Below are 24,849 nucleotides of genomic sequence, written 5' to 3'. Positions count from 1 at the left end.
CAAACATGCTAAGACAGTGACATAAAGTAAAAACTACTTAAAAAATCTCAGTGCACAAATACTAGTTATTTGCTTGCTACTGTTGGCTTCTATGCTGGACAGTCTCCTTCTGTAGAAAGAACTGCATAATACTGGCACTTACAAAGGCCTTTTGGAAAAGGATTCCTTTTCCTTTCAGATTTAAGAAGTGTTACTAAATTATCCATTAAAATGCAAAAGCAGTTTAAACTTTTCAATAATTATGGTGTTGGTTTTGTATAGAAAAATGTGCACTGGAGCATAAAAAGGTTAAGTATCTGAGTTCAAGTGGAGTAAGGAAATTGCTGTCTCTAGGATGCTTGCTGGAATCTGTTCCTCAGATCCTGAGTCAAGGGAATTTTAATCACATTGTGAAAACCACTTAGTTTATTCAAGTCTTTCCCAAACTGGCAGTAGAACAGATATTCTCTCCTGTTTCAAAGGAATGACAGAACCAGCACAATTATTTTCTGATGTTGGCCAGCAATGACATCTTATTGTCATTGTCAGTAATTTAACTAGGTCTGGCTCTGGGGGCAGGAAGGTATTCAAGGTCTAAGTACTCTTCTGCTTTTATACTAAGAACCACATCACTACCTGGGCAATCTGATTGTACTAGATCATTAAATGGAGGGAGGTGTCTCTTCTCTGTGGTGCCTGTCAGTATTTCCCCCTGCTATGAAAAAATACAGAAGGCTTTGAGACATCTAGATCTCCCTGAAGTAGAGAAGAACTGGCCAGAGACAGTACATTCAGTCTTTTTCCAGTCACCGGCATCCCCTGGAGGAGTTCTAACTCTAAGCAGAGAGAACTTGTCATTCACCATCACAGCTCAGGGGTGATGAGACAGGAAGCCACCTTTCTTCTGCATTCAGTTCTTGTGCTGCAGGAAGGCACCATCACTCAGCACAAACTGCAGAAGTACAATCCAGACCTCAGTCTTTACTCTTGTTCATTCACTCAGTAAGTCACTTCACTACCATCAAGTTCTAAAATATCTAAGTAGAGAGAATTCCTTTTTTTCCATAGAACTTTTGCTTGATTTTGAGCGATCTAGTCTCTCAGTCTGGGGAAATAAGGCTTTCACCGTTCATGGTGCAGACACTGGGGGAGACGATCAGTATTTACACGGAATTACAGTAACATGCACTTTACATAAATCAGAGTTCATTGTTATTAGCACCTGGGATAAGACTTTTACAATAAAACATTGATTACATTTTACCTTGGCTGCTGCTTTCTTCATCAATTCCAAAGCAAGTTTTGTGTTCTTTTTTACACCTTGGCCCTAGGAAATGGATATGTGAAACAATTATTTACAACTACAGAATACAGACTGATGAAAATTCACACATACACATCCAAAATGCGTTTTAACATTGACACTATTATTTACTAGGTCTTATTCAGCTTTTAAAAGCTACAGCAAAAAAAGGCAGTTTTGTGCTTATCCTTCATTCACAATTCTGTCTAGGCATCGATTTGGCAATGAGTAACAGCTCTCCTACGTCAGCTATCCTGACAAAGGATGTCACAGTGCCTCCAGAGGAAATAAACAGATGTCATGCTCAAGATATATAAATTAATTCCAGACATGGGTCAATGTCCTGGTTTAGCAAGGAGCAGCTTTTGGCTTGGTAACAGGGGGAGCGGGTTGCAGTGAAGACCCTCCCCCGGCTCCTAGGTTCAGACCCACCTCTGGCCCGGCTGGGCCAATCTGGCGCCTCTGCGATCACTATTTAGGGGACGGGAATTTGAAATGCGAGTCGGGAGGTGGAGAGGGATACAAGATGGAGGCCACCACGCGGACCCTTAAGCCAGAGAAGGAGGAAGGAACGAGAAGCAGTAGACCGGAGACCCTTCTGCAAGCCGTGGCGAGAATACAAGCTGTGCCCCTGAAACCTATGGAGATTCGTGGCAGGACTGAGAGCCACCAACAGCTCCGTGTGGGTGAGCCCGGACGGGCGAGGGACTGTGTGCGAAGATGGCCATGGCCCAGGCCGTGTTGGAGAGCCTGCGCGCCGCAGAGCAGCCCATGCAGATCTGCCATGCTTGTGAGTTACCCCACGGACTTGCAGGGAGGACTGGCGTGGAGTTCACCCGTCCTGAGGAGGGACAAACGGCAGAAGCTCTCGGAAACCGACTAACTGAACCCCCCCACTGCCTGCCCCCCCGAACCGTTCAGGGGGGGCAAGGTAAAAACACCGGGATCAGGGCTCTGAACCCGGGAAGAGGGGAGGGGTGGCAAGAAGGTGTTCTTAAAAAGGCTGGTTGGACTCTCCATTGATGTATTACTCTGGGTTGTTTCATTTTGGTTATGTTTTGGTTGATTTTGCATTAAATTATTTTCTGTTTTCTTCCCCAAACCGAGTAGCCTGGTCTGTTTTGTCCTGAACCTTAAGCGGCAATTAAGCCCTCCCTGCCCTCGAGCAATTCTCAGCCTCTTCGGTACTCGAGGCTAATCGTGGCCTTTGTTCCCTGATGGGCCTAAACCACGACAGTCAAACAGACTATGGGTGCTCTAAATGAACAGAAGTAAAACTTAAGCAAGCATTTGGTAGACAATAGCCCTCTGCTATCAAAGGAATGAAATGAAGACCAAACAGTTCTACACCAACACCTCTAACCTTGAGTACTGCTGAATATCTCATGGATGACACCACTTCGCTGGTATCACCTCTCTCACTCGGGTGCAGTTATGTCTGAGTTTAGCTTTTGCTGTCTACTGTATCCTAGCAGGAAAAAACTAACTGCATGCACAGACTATTTAATTCCTACTAAAAAATATTTCCAGAGATCTAATAAAAGACATTCTAAGAAAGGATGGAACTTTCACCTACATTTCTACACTAAGGCTATGCCTACTAGCCGGTTGGATTTTTTAGGTGACAAGTCATCAGGAAAACTTACAATCCACAATTTAGGTGGTATTTTGATCCTGAACCTGGCTAGGAACAAAGTAATTAAATCTCTTTTAACTCGTTCTCTCTAAAACTTTGTGCATATCTGGTAAAAGTCAACATCAGCTTCACAACCATTGACTGATTTTCAGAGTAATTGTAAAAGCACTTGTACACACTCTCACAGTGTCTCTTTGCAGATTGCAAACATACAAACACGTGTCATACAAACCATTTTTTTTTAAAGTGAAAATACGAAACATGACTTACCTTAAATAACACAATGGCATAATCATATATTAACACTGGATCCTCTGTTTCTATTGCACCCTTTGCATACCATTCTATTGCAGCTTCAGGATTTTTTGCCACTCCTTGTTGACCCCAAAAAAGCATCTGAGCCAACCGTTGCTAAAAGAAAACAAGGTAAGCATTAATGTTGCAAATGCTGGTATTGAAACTGGAATTGCAGGAGAAAACTTTTGCTGGCTTAAATGGATTTTGTGTGAGTAAACTAGTTATACATCCTCAACAGTTTGAAATAATTGGTTATCGGAAATATTCAGAGGGTTTCCCATTGGTGAAAAGTACAGGGTTATTTTTTACAGCTGTCAGCACCACGAAAGTTTGGCTTGATTTAAATGCAGAGGTAAGTGATAAAGGTGGTATGATGTATGCAAATGGCTCAGTATTACAATGTATTGTGGCTGGTCTCAGATCAGCAGCAGTAACTGCCCTGTGTCAAATATAAACCCAGGGAAAATGATCAGAGAAGAAGCCTGCCGAATCCTCACAACTCTTCCCTTTTGCTTTGCATTGTTGTTACAGTTTTTTTCGTGGTCAATGGAAATTATCACAAAGAAAGATGGGAAATAATTGAAGATCACAAAAAAGAAGCAATTCTGGGTGGAAAAAGGAAAACATCTGCCCACTCTCCTCTAAACCTTTCCTATATATTCTACAGACATATATACATGATGTGTGTACAAAACCAAGAAAGGGGAAATGCATCACTTTGTACCTGTGCAGCTGCATTTCCTCTTGTTGCTTCATGTTTTAACCACATAAAGACATCACCATTTTCTTTTGTTTGAGCTTTCAGCAGTTCATCATCCATGAGCCTTATAGTTTCAACAAATGCCTGAAGAGTAAGTGAAGAAAAAAATATGATTATACAATGAATTAATCCATTTGACACCAAAATGAACGTGTTGCCCTATTTGTCCCTAAAAGTTTGTGATCAGAAAATCAGAAAGCCGTCAGCAAGGTCAATGAAGACCTGCCCTACAGCACTCTTATCTAGGTGGCATTCTGCTCATTTTATTTCTTCAACAATAAAAATCTTTTTATTGCTTTTGTACAAAAATAATTCATTCTCATAAGCCAGGATCCTAGTCCTGACCTACCATGAGCATCCTTTACAGATAGAAGTTGTGTTCATATCCTGTTTAGCAGCTCATTCTAAAATCATTTACTGTAATTTTATCTCATCAGACAGGTAATTAACACCCAGATCTTTACATCTGATTACAAAAAAAGTCTAAGTATGGAGAAGATAATCTTTTGCAGGAACTTCATGATGTTTGGCTATTAAAACAGCAGATCAGTTGCTTAATAAACACATTCAGTTATGTGAATAATAAAAAAACTGAATTAGGAATTAGGGCCCAAGAGTCAGACTTGGATTTTCCTGAATGATAGGCCTGTGGACAGCTCTGAGGATTTTAGCCTAACTTTGATTTGGTTTCCCCCTTGCAATGAAATAGAGCCATGATACCTACATATAATTTGGGGGATTTTGTAACAATCCTAGAATCTTGGAATGGTCTACCAGCCCTGCCATGGGCAGAGACATCCATCAGATGAACTAATATTTGTAAATCAAGACAAAAAGCACTCTGGCCACATAATTAATATCAATAAATTTAAATTCATTTGCACATAAACAAATTCAGATACACTTAGAACTTTTTAACCTGTTCCCCTTTTATGGTGTGTTGATCCAGCGATGTCTTTATTGCAATATTGCTGTAATAAGCATATGACAGCTCCAAATCAAGTGGATAGTTATTAATGCCTTGGTAATGTTTATAGCCAAGATTCATCTCAGCAAGTCTCTCATTCCCCTGAGCACCGACCAAACTATATAGCAGACCCTGGAAAAAATCAATAGTTAAAAAAGAGTGAATTCACTGCACATCTACCAAGTTTAGCACTTTGGTAGAGATTTACAGGGAACAGTGTTCACACTGTTAGCTGACATACTAGCTATACCATGTAAACACTTATACAATCAAGCATAGCCCTGAAGTAGTTAAAATGTCTTCTATATGTATAGAAAGACTTGAAAGAAAAATGAGACTCTAAATTACTTTTCAAGCAATGCACTTACTCTGACACCACTAAACATGCAGCAATTTTTTAACACCACTTTATTATAGTGTTAATTATACTCTGACACTTTTTATACTTGGCAGTGTCTTAAGTAGTCTCACTGATGTCAACTGGAGTTTTCACTCTGAAGTCAGTGGAAATATATGGTAGTTAATAAACAATACTTGAAAATCTTCCCCTAAGGACCTGACAGGACTAGGAGAACAGGACTTGTGTCTGACAGCTTCAGCAGAAAGATCTCTTGAGATTCACAGTAATTGGTGCTAGAAAGACACTAGTTGGTGCTAGGAATAGTCTTACACGTTTACCAAACCCATTTTCAGCACTACTATTATTTTTCATCTACACAGTAGTAAAAATAGTAGTGTCCCATCTGTGCTGGATATTAAATTATTTCCTACACTAGATGAAGCAGATCCAATAATGAAATTACTTAGCCTCCATAATTAGCATTACGTATACTCAATAATCAGGGTATTAAAAAAGCTCCTGTCTAAGGTTTCTTGTGTTTGAGAAACTGGAGCCAGCTTGGTCTCAGATTGGCCTCTCAGGGGTTCTTCTGGTTTAGTATCCTGTAACCCCATTAGGCAGATCTGCCATTCTTTACAGGCATTTTATATTAACACTACAACATCACAATTAAATATCTATTGGCAAATTCAGTGTAGCCCTCTTCCAGTGAGATATAAACACCTCTCCTTTATTTGACCTTGCAATAGAGCCACATGGAAACATTTCAGGTATTTGCAATCTGTCTAAAAGGTCAGGAGTTCACAAGTTCTGCCATTGCTCAGCTGCAGCATGGTCAGGTCTTTTCAAAAGAAAACAGTTCTACTTTGGTTACCTTTAATCATCTGACCATAATACACTCAGTGCCACATTTTTGCACACTGTAAAATGGGGCTGCTTTCCTCACTGTACTATACAACCCTTCCACTTTAGGAAATTTGTCTGACGTGAAACTACTTTCACTCTCATCTACAAATGACTGTTGTAACTTGAGGGTTATTACCTCATCCTACCTCCTCAGCAACTGGGAAAAGTAGTATGTTCCACGCTACTCATTTTACCACATCACTTTTATATCTTGTTAAATCATATATTTCCTTGTTCTGGATGAGCAGGTTAAAGATTCCCACCATCAGGACTTCAAAAAGACTTCACTGCCATTGGGCTATTGGGTGTTAGCTGTATTAGGGAACTCCTTCCACCATAGCCTGAATCTGGAGGCCATTTCACATTTTTAAATTCAATTGATCACAAAACCATCTCATTTCTAAATTGCCTTTAAAGGCAATTAATTTTACAGATACAACCAAACGTATTAAATACACTACCTTTGCACGATCCACAGACACACCAAGCCCCGTTTCAAATATAACTGCAAGGAAATAGGAAGCCTTATGGTATCCACAACAACTAGAATCCACCAAGAGAGGGACAGAGGAGCCCATATTGTTGAGGCCATCAGCACTGGACAGACTCTTTGCAACCTTCTCAAACATCCTCCGGCCAATTTCTAGAACTGTATCACTTCCATCTTCTAAGACTAAAAATAAAACATAAGACACACAGTTACTTCAAGAGTTAAAAATCAGGAACTGATTTCCCCTGTTTAATTTAACGGGACTGGCACAGATTCTGTTATTTCTCATACTGCATGGTATTCTCAATGCGGATAACCAAGATTCCTAGAGAAACAAGGTATTATTGAATAGAAAAGGTGAATCAAAATCCAAAGTAACTGACCACTAAAAGTGTAAGGATATCTCTATTTCCTTCTGCATAGTAAGCCATCTTTCATTAGCAGCACAACATAGAAGCCACATGACACTCCTTTAGTAAGCTGATATGATAAGTATAAAACACGAACTATAGTCAAAGCATACTAACTTACATGACATAGATTGTGGAGTTATTTAAGAACAATAAAATAAAAGACAATTACCACCTGGAGCACTGAAGTCCATCTCTTGTAACACTTTGAACAAAGTGTGGTACTTTTCCCTGAGCTCTTTTCCCCACGTGAAGGCATCACATTTGGATTTTTCTCCATATTTGTGAATCTGCTTCAAATAATAGTTTTCATAGTAACCTAGAGAAAACAATGGAATTAAGACATGACAGTTGACTTGGTTGGACTTTAAAAACAAGCTTCTTGTAGAAAAAATGAGATGTTTCTAAGATAAACTAAAAATTCATGGACAAGATAAGCACATCCTTAACACTAAATAGTGCTACAAACTCAAAGAGCTAGCACAGCCACTTATAAATACGTAAGATTTCTTCTTCTCTCTTCCATACTTTGATCACAATGCATGGAACTGAATTCTAATTGGAAACATACGCTAGTTTTCAGCACACATCTAAGCTGTGCTACTCTTCTTTCACTGAAGTCGTTGCTTTGGCATAAACTTGTCAATACTGCACACTAGGCAACCGTGGCAGAGACATTCTAGCAAAAGCCGCCCATTTTTGAGAAAGGGCTTAAAATTTATGTGTCTTTAGGGTCATTTGGGAATTAAATGGATGAAAGGTAAATGAATAGCTTACATGTAAGCTTAAAAGTGTTTCTTTGTCTCTTTATGCAGCTGTCTTATTAGAGGAGAAATAAAAAGAACATGATTTCAGTTTGTATTCCATGGCACAAAAGCCTTTGGAGGGATAAACCCATAGTTTTAGCTACGAGTAACAAAGCTAAATTCTTTAAAATTGCCTTTTTTCTCATTATGGCTGAATTTAAGTTTACTTTTGATGTTCATTATCCAGCTAAGAAAATGGGTCTCCAAAGACAACAGTTTAAGATTCACTTCTCATGGCTGAATACTTACAATTTCTTTTCACTTTTTCACCTTGTTTTACAATGTGTCTGTACTCATAAACTATTTCTTGAATGTCCATGCATCTCTCGTAGTACAGTTCAATTTGTTCCACTGTTTCTTTGTCATGAAGAGGATTAGAAATCTATAAAAAGGCAAAGGATAGACAAATGGCATCTACAGTATCTCTCTCTGCTTGTCTAGAAAGAAGTGTTGTAGGCAAATAACAAAAGGAAACAGATTGCTTCTTACACTCAGCTTATCTGGTACAGCATGTTATGTGCCAGACAACCTGACGCTTGTCACAAAAGACTATGACTTTAGACAGTCAGCATTATCCAAGAAATCAAGGGTGAACTTCCAAAATTGACCAAGCCTATGAGACTTTTACCATTGATTTCAACAAAAACATAAATGAATCAAATGTGTTCAATACTGCACCACCAAAAACACTGAGAAACAGACACATACTGAAAATAAGTCCTTACTTAAATACAGATTTAGGAACAATGCTTTACACACTTTTATAAGTCATCTCTTTTAGCATTTTAAGTGGTAACTAGATGTAAAGCTAAATTCTAGATGTAAACAGATTCCTAGTTGTAAACAGAAAATGATCATATTTTGGTTATATATTCCCAAGTATTGTTATGCTTCACAGCAAGTTCATCACTTGATAGGAGCTTCATCTAAAATAAAAGGCAGCTATAGCTGGCTGTTAACTATTTCCAAATACTGCTTTTGTTTACCTGTTCTGTTTCTAACACGTTGAGACGATAATACTTCACAGGTCCAAAGAATGCTTCAATACCGTTTACATATCCACTGCCTCCAAGAACAAAGTATCCAGCAGTGTCATCGTAATAGAAATCTTCCCGAAAACTTGAGAACATGAAAGAGAAGTGAGCCATCTATCAAGAAGTACTATGAAAGAAAAAAAGATCTTTTTTTTCCAGTGCCTAAAGGGGGCTACAAGAAAACTGGAGAGGGAATTTTTACAAGGGCATGTAGTGACAGGACAAGAGGTAATGACTTTAAACTGAAAGAGGGGAGATTTAGATTAGATGTTAGGAAGAAGTTCTTCTCTGTGAGGATGGTGAGGACTGGTATAGGTTGTGGAAACCCCAACCCTGGAAGTGTCCAAGGCCAGGCTGGATGGGCCTTTGAGCAACCTGGTCTAGTGGAAGAAGGCTGGAACGATAATCTTTAAGATCCCTTCCAACTCAAACCATTCTAGGATTCTATGACGTTTCTATGAAATTTGTCTCTCAGAATTTCCATAACTGACACCTTTAAACACATTGCCACTATATTTTATTTTTCCCATCAGTTTAATCTCAAAATCAAGTCTGTAATTTAGTGTCATCAATTATGGAGTAAATTTAATAAATCCCTTGTCTACACGTGTATTAAACAAGCAGCGTGTTTTATTTTTCTGACCTGTAGGTATCTTCTGATGTTTCATGTATCATTACACAATTCAAAGGTTTCAGTTCCACTTCTCCCTTGTGCTTTTCTAAGATTGGCATATGACAATTTAAGTTACCTGTCTCCTGAAGCTACTATCTACAAATTCACAATTTCTGGTTTGTGAACTATAGCAAAGAAGGAACAACAATGAAGGCTGCCATGTAATTTACTGTTACAGAGTCTCCATGTTTGAAGTGGGGTTTTTTTACTATTTGCACAAGAAAGAGTGAATTTTAAATTACAGTAGAGAGAACAATTAAAGATTAATTTAAAAAATTACACAGTTGTTTAGAACAAAAGACAGAGCAATAATCTTTTTGGTAGAAATTTTGCTCTCTACCTAAGTAAAGCAGATAACAACGTCACTAGTGAAATCCTAACCCTCCCACAGCAACAGCAAAACTTCCCTTGACTTCAGTAAGTCCAAGACTTTATCTGAAGACCGACCTTAATGCCACCAATCTTCCAATAAGACTCCAGTACTAGATCATACAGTACGTTAATTCAACCAGCTCATGGCATTAAGAAAATTATCCAGCTCATGCTCAGTGTAAGCACAATAATGCAAACTGGTTTTGAAAACGTAGAGTAGAAAAAGACCACAGACATTTTGGGAATCATCTGGATTCTCAGTTAGAAACTCATGCACTCCTCCTCCTATTTTTCATACCTGAACACATACACACGTTACACAACAAAGGGAAAAATGCTGCTTACGTAAAAGATTGATGATGATGCCTTTTCAAATCCTTCCCAACACTGCTTACTTCTATCTAAAAGAACACAAAATATTAATTATAACCAATTATTACAAGGCACATTTCTTTAGCCATTTCAACTCATAGTTTAGAAGATTACAGCTGCAGCTTGCTGCATCTCCTCTGCACTAAAGAGGATGGTGTCACATTATCTCATACATGTCAGAAGAGTTAAACGAAAAGCATCAGCACTCATCTGTCCTGGCCAAGCATGAGCAACAAGAAATAGCAAAAACAGCACAGCTGTTTCACTTCTGTGTTCAGTTACAGGACCTCTGTACTTTGCTGAGGCTTTTATTCTTTCAAAGTGTGAAAGGCTGTTTTGCTTTCACATAGCATGAATGCTAAATGAAGAGAACATTCATCTCCTCAAGAAATTGTAGCTTACAGATGAAGAACGGCCATAACACTAACGTAATGGGCCATGACTGTAAAAAAAGGTTAGCCCAATTCCTGCCTCTACAGGAGATGCACTTACAGTAGACTTTCAGTGCCAGAATGGCTAAAGGAATTCAGATGTTTGAGAAGGAAGACAAGATTTTCATACATATTGGTACTGTAAAAAATTGCCTCAAGGACTCACATTTTCTCAAGCCCCTAAGTATTCTTAGGCATTCATCTACATCTTCAGATGCCCTTAAAATCTAGATCTTAATTTCTCAATGCCCCAATTTCCCAGCCTTCTCTAATTTATACATATTGTCTCAGATCCTGCTGGACTAAATATATCTAAAATCATAGAATCATTTAGGTTGGAAAAGACTTTTAAGATCATTGAGTCCAACTGTAGATCTAACACTGCCAAGCCCACCACTAAACCGTGTCCCTAAGTGCCACATCTACACATTTTTAAAATATCTCCAGGGATGGTGACTCCATCACTTTCCTGAGCAGTCTGTTCCAGTGTTTAAGAAACCTTTCCATGAATAGATTTCCCATAATATCCAATCTAAATCTCCCCTGGCACAACTTGAGGGCGTCTCCTCTCATCCTATCAGTTATTACCTGGGAGGAGAGATTGACTCACACCTCACTACAACCTCCTTTCAGGCAGTTGGTGTCTCCTAAGACTACTTTTCTCCAGGCTAAATAACTCCAGTTTCCTCAGTCACTCCTCATAAGACTTGTTCTCTGGACACCAGCTCTTTCGCTCTTCTTTGGACATGAAGTGACTAAATAAAAAGAATCTTCTGTACCTTTTGAGGATCATAGCATTTAAAAACTTACTACAGGAAGACATGTCAGTAAGATGAACTGAACCACAGCTTTATTTGCTCCAGAGAATGTCTCTAAGTATTGAAATGTTTTAAAGTTTGGTTTTGCTTCCTCTGTTTTCCACAAGAGTGCTTATTAAACTCTTCATGGCGCCTTTATTTGTCCAGAAGTGGAAATTTATTCACCACAGGATTTAACTTACACCTGAATAAATTCACTCCGCTCTCTGATAGAAGTATATTTTTTTAAATCTACATGTACAAGCAATTCTCAAAGTTCTAAGAAGACTAATATACCCTGTATCAATATTGGCAGTAACTCTAATATTAGCACCTGTCATTGAGATTCAGAATCCATAGGGCCTTCTCTCTCTCATGAACTTCAATCATAACTACAATTTGAACAAGCAGAAAGACAGTTCTAATTCTATAGAACAGGTTTTGTTCTTCCTCTTAACAATATATTTAAAAGCATACTATATTAAAAGTAAATAATTAAATAAAAAGCCTACCTGATTTTCTTACAAGACAATCAATCTGCTCACCATTTCAAAAAAGGTAGGGTGCAAAAGGAACAGCAACTGTTTACCCCGTACATTGCTCTCTCAGTACAGTATTGTTCCAGCTTTATCATTTACCTCGTACTTCATATTTGCATAGTTGTTCTTGACATTAATTACTAACTATTTACAATTCAGAATGCGATCTATTCAACCACTTGAAAGGAGAAACAAGTTGAGAAATAGAAGACTGAGTTTTTCTATTATTCTCCCACTCAGAACTGCATTTGGAAGGTGTTGTGAAAAAGCAATTGTGATTTGTTAAAATCAAAATTATGTCTTTTATTTACCATAGAGTGATACGGCAATGTTTTTTTTGTCTTTTAATAGTAGCTGAATCTATGACACTTTGTCAAATATGCAAAACCTGGCAACTGCACAAGCCTCGTGTTACCTAACATATCTAGGCAAGAGGCATGTTACTGTACAGAAGTTCAGAGACTTAAAATTTTTGTTTCAGAATGGTAAAATCGCCTAAACCTCCAAGTGCAAAGTCCCTCAGTGCTACTCACACCATGTAACAAAGTATTTACATAATGTATCTGAGTCAGAAGCCCTGGTTGCCTGTAAAGTCTCTGGAGAGCAAACGCGTGCCAAGACAGCCACGGAGTATGCAACAATTCTAGGCTCTTCCCTTAAGCATCTCAGCTGATTTCCCAAAGGCCAATGGTCTGAACATCCCCACACAACTTCTAGTTTTAAATTTTTCTATGCAAGAATGTACAAATTACAGTGTTTCTCTCAGCCTCTGCTATTAAGGGGTTTGTCAGTGGCATAATCAGATTAGGAAAACCGCAGCTCTGATCCTCTAATCCAGTAGCACACATACCTGTCCACCCTTAAAAGAGAGATCCAGTCGCAACCACTGGTTCAGAGGAAGGCTGAAGCTAGTTTTTACTGCAAGATCATCTCCTCTTATGAGGTGCACCTGAATATGCAGATAACCTGACAAAACAGCAAGAGAAGAAAAATGGAAATAAACATCAACATGAAAGACATTCTTCTTAATTCACAGTGATCCTATCTTCTTCATTCACTTCATCACCAACAGGGGCACCTGCCAAGCAATACATCAGCGCTCACAGAATCCCAGAAAAATGTGCTCCACATTTCAGTTACACATCCTGGACGCTAATGCCCAGTGCTGGAGAGAGTCCTGCGCAGGGCCACCAAGATGATCAGGGGACTGGAGCACCTTTCATATGTGAAAAGGCTGTGGGAACTGGGGCTGTTTAGTCTGGAGAAGAGGAGACTGAGGGGAGATCTTATTAACATTTACAAATATCTAAAGGGTGGGTGTCAGAAGGTTGGGGCATCCCTTTTTTCTATACTAGCTAGTAACAGGACAAGGGGTAATGGGATGAAGCTGGAACACAAAAAGTTCCACTAAACATAAGAAAAAACTATTTCACTGTGAGGGTGACGGAGGCCTGGCACAGGCTGCCCAGAGGGGTTGTGGAGTCTCCTTCCTTGGAGGTCTTCAAGACCCGCCTGGACATGTTCCTATGTGACCTGATCTAGGTGAATCTGCTTCTGCAGGGGAGTTGGACTAGATGATCTCTAAAGGTCCCTTCCAACCCCTACCATTCTATGATTCTATGACTGGATAAACACACTAAACATAAGGCAAACAGGGACGGTGTCACAGTTGATCTCGAACATCAGAAAGTAGACATGACTTGAAGCAAAAGAAACCAATGGTATCTACTCAACTGCTAGCACATAGAGTGCAATGATCAAGTACAAGATGACCCTATCCTGCATGACTTGGGCCTGCAGGAGCTAGACTCATGGTCTGCGCTTTTAAAACCAGAATGGGCTATTACGATAATCTAGTCTAACACCTGAGAATAAAACTAGTCCTAAAAGCTCCTCAAGCAGTTCTCCTACTGAGCTGATCAATTCCCGGTTTTTTGTTTGTCTTTCAAAGAAAAGTATCCAGTTTATAATGGATAGATTAATTATCTAGATGGATTACAAGACAGAGAAACTGGAAGGAGTAAAAATAACAGAGAGGAAAAGATTAGTTGTGAAACTTGCAAAGGAGGAGAAGAAAATGTAATATCTTATGAGAAAGCCAGGTGTGCACACTTAAAACTCTGTACATGCATTTCCTCTGTAAGCCTGCCAGCCAGCCCCCAGCTGCTCAGTTTCATTCTTTATCAGAGGCTGAAGAGCTGTCTTCTGGTAGGAATGTTCTACTAGATGAAGATAGTGCTACCTCCTAACTTTTTTTGGGAGGTTGAGGAAACAGACTGTGCTTCTTGAACACTGTATTACAGGCAAGACTTGGAATCATCTGGACTTTTTCTGAGGCTATTTAAAATTTTCAAAAATGTGAATATAGTGTGTATATAAGAATTGAGAACAATATTAAAATACCACTTCAATAATAATAACAAAGGTTGTTTGTTAAGTGTTTAATCCTAGTGTATGTTCCTCACCTGTAGATTCAGTCTATTCCCCTGACAAAGCAGACATTTTCTGAAGTTAGCCAAAACTAGGTGCTACACAACTATTTCTCAGTTTTACCCTATTAATTTAGTATCTACTATAGTCAAAAAGATGCATTTTGCAAGGGATTATTTTCACAAAAAGTGGTCTAATAATACATTTATAAATGCTATTCCTCGGTACAGAACTATGAAAACTATATTAATCACCTTCAGAAGGGATCTAATAATACCCCTTACCTTCCTCATTTAGAAATACAGCAGGAGTACTATACATTTCCTTTGGATCAATAAAATAGAGTATACCACACAGATCCTTTTCACAGTGATGCAGTAAATATAGCCAGATTGAAACAGTGAACCTGCACAAGCAAAAATAAACAAAAAATTTACTCCTGGTGAGAAATCTCCCCATATGATTTGAAAAGCATGCATTTCACTTAATTTAGCAAATCTATTTCACACATGTAATCTTCAGAACAGAACACATCTTCTGCAGTGAAAACCTTCAGAGCAAGAGTACTGAAGACTCTTGGATCTGTGATGTCCTCTTAACTGTGCACTTTTGTGGTAACAACATTAAAGTATGGGAGTGTTATCTGAATCAATTCCAGAACGCTGTATCAGAGCTCCTGTCAGATTCAACATCAATAGAGAACTGAAAACACGACTGAGACAGCTTGGAGACAATTTCCCTGCAAGCAGGTTACAGTACAAAATCTCCAAATGCATGGTCTTGTAACCTTGATTGTGGAAGACAGTAGAAATTAAGCTGTGTCTCCTATAGTAAATGTCAACTGTGAAAATGTACTTGGGAGCAGCAGTTAAAAATGAATCCAGCCTCTGGGTGTTCCAGAGCTATCACAGGATAAATAAAGGTGGAGCTTGTGCAAACCGTGGAGCAGTGCAAAATAAAAAAATGGAAGACTCAAGAACACTATCTACTCAGAAATTTCTGTACAAAGCTGGCTGAGGAACTAAAACCATAAGTTGTACCACAGTATCTAATTTTAAGTAGTTCCTCTGTGCCAGACTAAATCTGCTTCAGTGTCCCCCAACAAAACTTGACCACTTATTTCTATATTTCCATAGCAGTTAGGCTAATGCTGAATGTCTTTGAAAACTGTTCCTCCAACATACAACCCAGCAAATCCATTGAAATTATTATAATCTCTGATATAGAAGTGATCTTTTCTTAGTGACTTTTAGAAGAAGCTATAGTTCAGTGTTTGTATTTTTATAAGTAAGAAAAGATAGTTAATATTTGTATATAATACTTTAGAATGGGGTAATCTTGCCTTTCTTCTCTTTAAAGAAGCTGCTAAACACAGACTAATTTTTAGCTTTTCCTAAATGAAATCAATACAGGTCTGAAAGCATAACATCTGCTCTCCTGCTGAAAAAAAGTGCAAAGGTGAAGTTTTCCCCAAAAGTCTACAACTTAAATAGCTAATAACATCCTATCAGTCAGAGATGGTACATGGGTGAGGTAGAAGGGTTTGTAAATCAGAGTCACTTGTACATTGATTGTTATGACCTACAGGCAAACACTGTGCTTCCAGAAATGTTGCTTATGCTTACATATCACTCTTAATCTTTCACCTCTGGCAAAAGAGCAAACTTAAATGCTGCATTCTCCATTTAATCCTTGATTGACATAACTTTTCTGGACAAATGTGTTGGGACACAGTTTGCGACAATGCTGACTCACTTCACATCCCCCGTTGCTGCAGAATGCCATACAGTATGAGTAGGCCCTTACAGTCCCAGCCTATCCTTGCTGCGGGCTGTCCACTGGTAGCTACCTCAAATGACAGTTGTCTATCTCCAGCCCTCTTTCTTTACAAATCTCTGACTGAAGTCGAACAAGTAATTTGTTAAATCCATCTGCTTCTGTTGACCTTTTGGTGCAAGTAAGGAACCATTGCTCACAAAGAGAGAGATGAAGGAAACCTCTCTTCCTCTTCTGACAGAGCTACTCCAGGCTGTCAAGCAACTGCAATACACAGGGAACGCTTTGTTAACGCTGGAGACACCACCCAAAGGCAAGAGAGGGTGGATCTGTGTGGAGCACATAAAGAACTGCTTAAATTCATGCCACGTACTCTCAAAGAGAGCTTGAGTGCCTCAGTGAGAGAAGCAGAATGCAACTATGCTGATGAGCAAAGGGCAGCAGGCTGTGCAAACCAGGATGTCACACATCCTGAAGAGACCAGGAGATAAAAATTGTTCTGTACTTCCGACTTTGGAACTATAGTTTTAGGGCTAGTAATTTGTATGCAACCTGCACTATCTAGCAAGTCTTCTTTGGCACTCTTTTTGTGGTCACGGGCCAAATGCAAACCAGCAAGCAAGTTCCAGTTCCTGTGATCATTTCCTATTTCTGTAATAATGTTGCTGGGGTAACAGCACTTGGTGGAAGGGAGATGCATATATCTCTAGATATACTTTTTCCTCTAAAGTTGCAAAATATGACTGAACAGCTGTGACAGTTTGGTGAAGGGGAAGTAGAGAAAGATATCTTCCCAGAGTGATACCTCTGTAACTGAATAGGGTGCAGAGGCTAAGGGATTTTACTCCTGTCCCACTATGAGAGTTTACACAGCAATGATGGAAGGAAACAGTGTAAGCTCAAGCTGGAAGACTCATCTAGGCAGAGACCTCTGTAACACTAAAGGCCTTTCAGCTGCAAAATAAACTACACTGTGAATTTAAAAGGAAAAAGCTACTCCACACTCTTTGCCTTTGCAAGAAACCCTACTCTGCACTTAGTCTGCAAACCATGTTTGAAATGCAGATCTCTCTGTAATGTAGAAAACACCAGCCTAGACAGTCATGACACAGCAGTCTGATTATGACAGCACATAACAGATAACTTACCCTCCTAACTGTACCTAACCAAGAGACTAGTATCTCTTACACAGTACTGCACTAACACATACTCCAGGTATCTTTCTGAGCTTAATCCTCTCCAAGACTGAAATCGGAGAACAGAAGGAATTGCTAACTAGTTTCCTTCTGAGCCTTTTCTCAAAATAGCAGGCAGCATTTCTTTAATTTGTGGTGTTGCCCAAGAGCTTAAGTATATTCTATAGCCTTCAATAATCAGTTACAGCCCACTCCAATTACTTGCCCATACTTACATGGGATAATCAATCTGATGTTGTCTGACTGTCTCAAGTTCTTTGTTTTCAAATTGTTCAAATTTCTTCACAATTCCTGTTCTCTCCCCACTGGAAGCATATATAAAGTTGAGAATCTGGACACCATCTGCAAAAAACCAATCTTTCTTAATTTGCCAGACAACAAGCATTGACAGCGACTTAAATAGCTCACACTTGTACAGACAAACATTTGAATTGCAAACAGATTAAAAATTAACACAAACCTCCAGTAAATCCTTAAACACAAGTTCACTTGCTATTATTAAATACGTTGCAGCCTTGGACTGAATAACCCACACTAAGTGAAACAGAGTCTGTTTCCAGCTGGTATTAGAAGTAGGGAAAGAACAGACTCATTTAAATCTAAGATATTTAAAGAACAAGTTACTAAGGAAGAAATCTCCATTTATGTTATTCGCTTAAATCTCATCCTATATCTAGTTATGCCTATGTGACACTACTCCTCAGCTCTAAGATTTGCATTCCATTTTCAGCTCTCCAGTTTATATTGTACGTATGGACAGATACTAATTCTGTTCTTAATTGATATGCATAATCCTCTAGTAAATCCGATAAAGCTGCCTCTGCTAAGAAACAGGAAAAAGATCTTCAAGGCCATGACATATCATCAGCCTTCCTAGAAAAACCCCAAAACCAAAAAGAACCCAAACAAAACAGAAAACCAATTTGTTACAAGCTTCTTTTTAAAATATGTTTTAATAAGATGTTATTTCCTCATATTTCTTGTTATTCTATTTTTATCTGTAATATAATTAGATAATATACATTCCACACTGTTGCCAGAGATCACATGCTGTCTCCAGCAAGTATTTTAGAAAGCTCCTGTTTCCTTGTTCATCTTCAGAGCATTTACATGCCAATGCAGTGAAAATAAATGACACAATACCATTATGAGATTTTCTAGGAGAGAACCCTTTAGAAGTAAATAACCTTTTCCCTTCTACGTTCTGCTTTGAACATATATTGAGAAGAGAAAGAATTGTCAGCAGGAGTAAAGCTAGAGATAGGCAGACAGATAAAAACAACGGAACTCAAGAGAAAATCTGGAAAGCCAAGTTGTGAGTTTCACTGATTTATACTGTTGGCAAGACACATTTTTTAATTTAAAACTATTATTTTTTAAAACAAAAGTGCTTGTGTATAATTTTTTCTGAGGAAAAAAAAAGTACTCTACAGTTTATTTCACTCTAAAGACTTAAAATTACACTTCTGAGTGTGTGGCCATCATCTTAAGCAGAGGTAGACTACCTGTGTGAGAATTTCGTATGTAAGAACTGCAGGATTGACCCTGAAATAACACAGTAAGGGATTGAAAAACTTTCTGGAGACAAAGGAATGATGTACACTGGCATCAGTGGGTTTTAAATAAAGGTGTTCGAATACACTTAGAAAACAGAAGGTCATGCTGCTACAAATCTCCAGGCTAGTTGTGTCGGAATAAGCCATCTCTGAAGTACAGGATGGCTTCAGTCACTTGCAACTCTAACCCCAGCTATGAAGCTTACATACTCAATGGTGTTGGCCAAGTAAATCATTCTACATAACACTACTTACTAGAGGTATGCACTTTTTAACAAGTACCAAAGATGTTATTTGGGTCCCAATAGTTCGCTTTGGGGAAAAAAGTGACATATACACCTACCACTTTCGTGAGGGCACTGAGGTATCCTGTTTGCCTGCAGCATCCACAAATAGTCAGCACCCCACTGAAGACAAACTTTGTGGTCTTTATACGGGCGTTCAAAAGGTGGAACTGCTTCTAAAAAGGTGAAATTCTTGGCAACTGCACCCTGGTAGTCTTCACTCTGCTCAACATCATAGCTGTTAACTGCTTTGTGACTAATCCACGCATATAATATCACACTGTGCACTATTATTGAGTTTCTGATGATATAATCATCTCTGTAAACCATGATGCTTGGAAATTTCAAATGAATTTGTCGAGTTCTGCTAACATAAAGGTTCTTCTCATCCTTCCACCTCTTCCTGTACACTGGCACACCAGTCCTGAACTCAGAGGAAGCTACTGCTTCCAAGTTGACAATACAAGGCTTAGAACATAAATACTGAACTGAAACCTCAGAATTGTTAAGAACTTTCTTTTCTAAAATGTTTAAGTGAATAAAGTCCACATAATCCACGTTTTGCTCAAACTGTGGAGTAACTGCTGTCGTCCGTAACGTCTCCTTTCCAAATGATGGAACAAAATTCTGGAAAAGAACCACAAAACACGTTAACTAGAGAATCTAAGTTTAGATGATTACGAACAAATTTGCAGCAATAACTAAACACTGAACAAGCAGAAGGTTTATATACCATATCTGGAGTGCCAAAATACCAGGACTCTTTCATATAGCAAGTAGATGTGAATTTCTGGAGAGCTACCATCAAGGTTTTAATGGTAACAACTCCCTTACATTAAATTCTCAGTCACATATGCTTCTACAAAGTGTACTTACAGGGTGTATCCTTCAGACCTCCCGCAAGCAGAATCCGGTGTAAGACATTGATTTACACGTCACCCTATTTACACATGCTCCTGGGATCAGGCCTGAAGAGTATATGCTGAAAGATACCGGCATTTCTCGATTGGATTGTTGCTCACTAATACTGCTACAGCCTGATGTTTCCATGTCTTTTTTTAAAAAGTTAACTAATTTACCTCTCATGCCGGTACCTGAAGGGCAAAACAACAACTAAAGGAGTTCGCAATGGTTTCCCGAGAATGAATTAACATTCATAAAGTGTTTAAGAGCTTATTTCTGAAATATTTCTATCCTGAAGATGGACTTGCAGATCTGAGCAGCAAGACAGCAGGTAGCATTTGCTCAGTTTTTGCTCTCCACAGCTATGCTCGTTACAATACACTTTGAGAGTGAGCACTTGGACAAAGATGAGGATTATCCTCCATGATGAAGTTCCTGTCTCTTAGGCTTCAAATAGCTTCTTTTCTTTCAGATTTGTAAAAAGCATCTGGCTTGAAGCATTGCCAGGGATACTGAGGATTACTGAGCTCAGAGGGCCAGCCACTAGCACAGTACTTCCGCCAGGTCCCTTGATCCATGTGAAATATTCAGAGTTGTCCCTTAGGATTACCAGGGAAGCTGGTTGGCAAGATTGCTCAAAATAACAAGATCTGTCTTGGGGCCAACTTCTGACTTGCTAAGCTTAAACAAATGGAATGAAAACTTATCCTGGATAAAGCCATCTTGAACTGAACTCAAAATATTTAAAAGCTTCAGCCAAGTTGCTAGTAAATGTCACAGTTTAGCAAGGAGCATCTTTTGCTTGGTAACGGGGGAGGGGGTTGCAGTGAAGACCTGGTAAAAAGTTCTCGCTCTCCTGGCTCCTGGGCTCAGAACTACCTCCAGCCTGACTGGGCCAATCTGGCGCCTCTGCCATCACTATTTAAGGATGGGACTTTGAAGTGCTGGCAGGAGGTGTAAGAGTGGTACAAGATGGACCCCACAGTCAGAGAAGGAGGAAGGAAGGGGGAGCACCAAGCCAGAGACCACTCTGCAAGCTGTGGTGAGAACACAGCTGTACCCCTGCAACCCATGAAGGGCAATGGCAGGACTTAGAGCCACCAGCAGCTCTGAGTGAGTGCACCTGGACTGTGTGAGGAGGTGGCCATGGCGCAGGCTGTGCTGGAGACCCGCAGGCCACAGAGCAGACCCACACGAGAGGCAGAGAGGAGCTGCAGCCTTTGGGATGAATGCACATCGGAGCAGCCTGTGCTGGGCTGCTGTGTGTGTGAGGTACCCCATGGAGGTGCAGGGAGGACTGGCTTGAAGCCCGCCTGCCCTGAGGAGAGACAAATGGCAGAAGCCATCCGGAATAGGCTGAGTGAAACCCCCACTCCTTGCCCCCCTGAGCCATTCACTGGAGGAGGAGGTAAAGACACCAGGGTCAGGGCATACACTGGGAAAAGGGGAGGAGTGAGGAGGTGTTCTTAAAGGGCTGGTTGGACTCTTCATCGTTGTTTTGTGTTGGTTATATTTTGGGGTTTTATGATTATGCTTTAGTTGATGTTGCATTAAATTATTTTCTGTTTTCTCCCCCAAACCGAGTAGCCTGGTCTGTTTTGTCAGGGACCATAAGCAGCAATTAAGCTCTCCCTGCCCTTTAGCAAGTCTCAGTCTTTGGTACTTGAGGCTAATCGTAGTCTTTTGTTCCCTGAACCACTACAGTACATTTCTAATTATCATAATCATGTGCTGTGCACTCTGAGGACAAGACCTTTCCCAAGATCCTATACAGGGAACAGCAGAAGTCTCTAATGATAAACTAATTTGCTTTTTATTTTGTAAGAATATGTTGATGCTCTTTGAGAGCTACACTGAAAAAAACCCACACTAAGCCAGTAATGCCTGTGAAATTGTAAATATTAGAACTCAGAACTAAGTTTATCTACACTACTTCCTTTTTCCTACTGACGAGGACTTTGGATTTAACTATGTGATCAAATGATATTTTTTCTCCAGATCCCTGCCTTCTTAAAAGTGCAAAGAGCTCCAGGGTTGCAAGTGGAACACAACTGTCCATAGAGAAGACTACTTACCCCAAAACTTTTACTTTATTTAAGGCAGAAACTGGAAAACATAACTGAATGAAGGAACTTCTGGATGAGAAAGCTGGATATCATTGCTAGCAGCTGGCTTACTAGATGACTAGATTTATGTAGTGTTCTAGGTCTTTCCAAACTTGTCATTTAAACTACTTCACAAAAAGAATGACTGAGTGTCTGATGAGAGACATGGGAAGCCAGATGTGCAGTGATGCTGAACACCCATAAACAAGTGTGCAAACACCAAGATACACAGGTCAACCAGTAACATTCTCTAGAAAGGCAAAACATTCCATAATGTCAGTATCTAGGCTGTCTACAACAGGTAGTCTTTCTTCAGAGTGACAGTCTTCCTCTCTGAAGGGGCTAACAAAGGCATAGCAACGGGAAAAATTACCATCATAGCATGCATAACACACTTGCACAAATATTGATACAAAAGTTGATGAGAAAACCTCAATTTTAACAGAAGTTTGAATATCTTTCAGAGCTTGACTTGACAAAGACACTATTTTTTTTCATTTCCTACATAATCCTTCTTTGGTTATATCTCTAAAAGCATTAAAAGCACATAGAAGCAGACACAAATTATTGTGAACCTCTTCTGCTTGATGGTCATCACTGATATTTCTTACATTTAAAAAAAAATCATACAACAAAGAGTACTCCTAAACAGCTTAATCCTTCTGATACAGGGGCTGTACCAAGAAGAAGACAGTAATATATTATGAAAATAATGCCATGTGGTTGTCATGAAATGCAGAAGTCTACCAGGTAGACACTACAAAGCATTGTGGTACCACTGTGTGGTTACCACTTACATGTACTGTCAAAATACACACAGCCAGCTCTCAATGTTCTCAGAGGATTATCCAATACAGAGACACAGAGGCTGGCCTCCATCAAAGACAGCTTAGGTCTGGCACAGTTTGTGAACAAAGATGCAGCAGTATATGAATATGTGCATCTGAACATAAGAGGTTCCAAAGAAACATAAGAAAAAACTTCACTATGAGGGTGAAGGAGCACTGGAACAGGCTGCCCAGATGGGTTGTTGAGTCTCCTCCTTTGGACACATTCAAAACCCACCTGGGCGAATTCCTGTGTGATCTACTCTAAGTGGTCCTGCTCTGGCAGTGGGGGTGGACTAGATGGTATTTGGAGGTCCCTTCCAACCCGTAAGAGTCAGTGAATTTGTGACACTGTGTGATTTGGCAGTGAATGGCAGAAATTTTGTGGTTGGGATCCCAAGGTAATAAGCTCTGCAACCTAAAGCCAGTACCTTGTAGAACAAACACCACAATGTTCCTAGAATACTTAAGCACAATGTACCATGACTACTGATGCATAAGGCTTCAGCTACGCTGGTCTTGCTGCTTTTCCCTTCATGTCTGTTCTGATCCCATGAAGCTACTCAAGAAACTTCTCTTTGTACTCTTTGGTGCCTGCGTATTAGTTGAGATGTGCTGCAAAAACGCATGCAGCATGTTTGGGTCTGCTGTTACACCAGAGGTAATAAACCCTTCTGGAGGCTCATCCAGTAAGGAGTACTGTGCAAAGATCCCTGAGTAACACCACACTGATGCAGCCATGGCAAAGACTGCAGACTAGAAACTCTTCAACTTTACTGCCTCTACATGGTATTTCCCAGCGCACTGCATATGTGTCATCTAAACATTCCCACCCTGTAAGGAACCTTTGTTTCTCCCTCCCTGTTATCTCAGACAAGGCAGAGTTAATTGTGCATCACATCTGACTACAGAGGGTAAAGATGAAAGGATTACACAATGATCATGATTATAAGACTTAAATATAAAACTTCCCCGCATAGTGAAGAAAGCAGCTATGCTGGATTAAAAAGGTTACCATAAACTGAGTTCAAAAAGTTGTACAGGCTGTAAAGAGTTTTTTCTTGATTTTTTTTTTAAACCTGCTGAATCTGAAGGAGTTAACCCAAGTCATTGAGCCACAGAATGCTAGAGGTTGGAAGGGACCTCTAGAGATCATCCAGTCCAATCCCCCTGCTAAAGCATGTCTGCGTAGATCAAGTCACACAGGAACACATCCAGGTAAGTTTCAAGAATCTCCAGAGACTCCACAACCTCTCTGGGCAGCCTGTGCCAGGTCTCCCGCACAGTAAAAAAGTCTTTCCTTATGTTTAAATGGAATTTTTTATGGTCCAGCTTATGTCTGTTACCCCTAGTCCTGTCACTGGAGACAACAGCAAAAAGCCCTGCCCCATCCTCTTGATGCACACCTTTTAAATACTGTGTTAATGAGATCCCCCCTTAGTCTTCTCATCTCCAGGATGAATAGCCCCAGATCCTGCAGCCTTTCCTCATAAGAGAGATGTTCCAGTCCCCTGATCATCTTGGTAGCCCTGCACTGGGCTGTCTCCAGAAGTTTCCTGTCCCTCTTGAGCTGGGGAGCCCAGAATTGGACAGAGGACTCCAAATGAGGCCTCACAAGGGCAGAGGCGGAGCATTACCTCCCTCAACCTGCTAGCCACAC

At 39.7% G+C, this 24,849-nt stretch overlaps 1 protein-coding gene across 2 annotated transcripts in view; it reads right to left on the bottom strand.

Annotated features, from left to right (window-relative positions):
* SEL1L3 (SEL1L family member 3) overlaps window positions 1-24,849 on the bottom strand; it is a 42,810-nt gene that overhangs the window by 16,461 nt on the left and 1,500 nt on the right. For both annotated transcript variants that reach the window (XM_061993389.1, XM_061993390.1), the window contains exons 2-14: window positions 19,414-19,981; window positions 17,730-17,856; window positions 14,827-14,948; window positions 12,963-13,078; window positions 10,319-10,374; window positions 8,881-9,013; window positions 8,144-8,276; window positions 7,264-7,407; window positions 6,650-6,861; window positions 4,895-5,074; window positions 3,940-4,059; window positions 3,189-3,329; window positions 1,244-1,306 (exon numbers count right to left, since the gene is read on the bottom strand). In XM_061993389.1, coding sequence (XP_061849373.1) covers window positions 1,244-1,306; window positions 3,189-3,329; window positions 3,940-4,059; window positions 4,895-5,074; window positions 6,650-6,861; window positions 7,264-7,407; window positions 8,144-8,276; window positions 8,881-9,013; window positions 10,319-10,374; window positions 12,963-13,078; window positions 14,827-14,948; window positions 17,730-17,856; window positions 19,414-19,981 — 2,115 coding nt within the window. The remainder of the gene's footprint in view (window positions 1-1,243; window positions 1,307-3,188; window positions 3,330-3,939; window positions 4,060-4,894; window positions 5,075-6,649; window positions 6,862-7,263; window positions 7,408-8,143; window positions 8,277-8,880; window positions 9,014-10,318; window positions 10,375-12,962; window positions 13,079-14,826; window positions 14,949-17,729; window positions 17,857-19,413; window positions 19,982-24,849) is intronic.

The sequence above is a fragment of the Colius striatus genome, chromosome 3 (assembly GCF_028858725.1).
Source record: "Colius striatus isolate bColStr4 chromosome 3, bColStr4.1.hap1, whole genome shotgun sequence".
Taxonomy (NCBI): domain Eukaryota; kingdom Metazoa; phylum Chordata; class Aves; order Coliiformes; family Coliidae; genus Colius; species Colius striatus.
The sequence above is the reverse complement of the archived record's forward strand: the minus strand, read 5'-3'. Positions and strand labels throughout refer to the sequence as shown.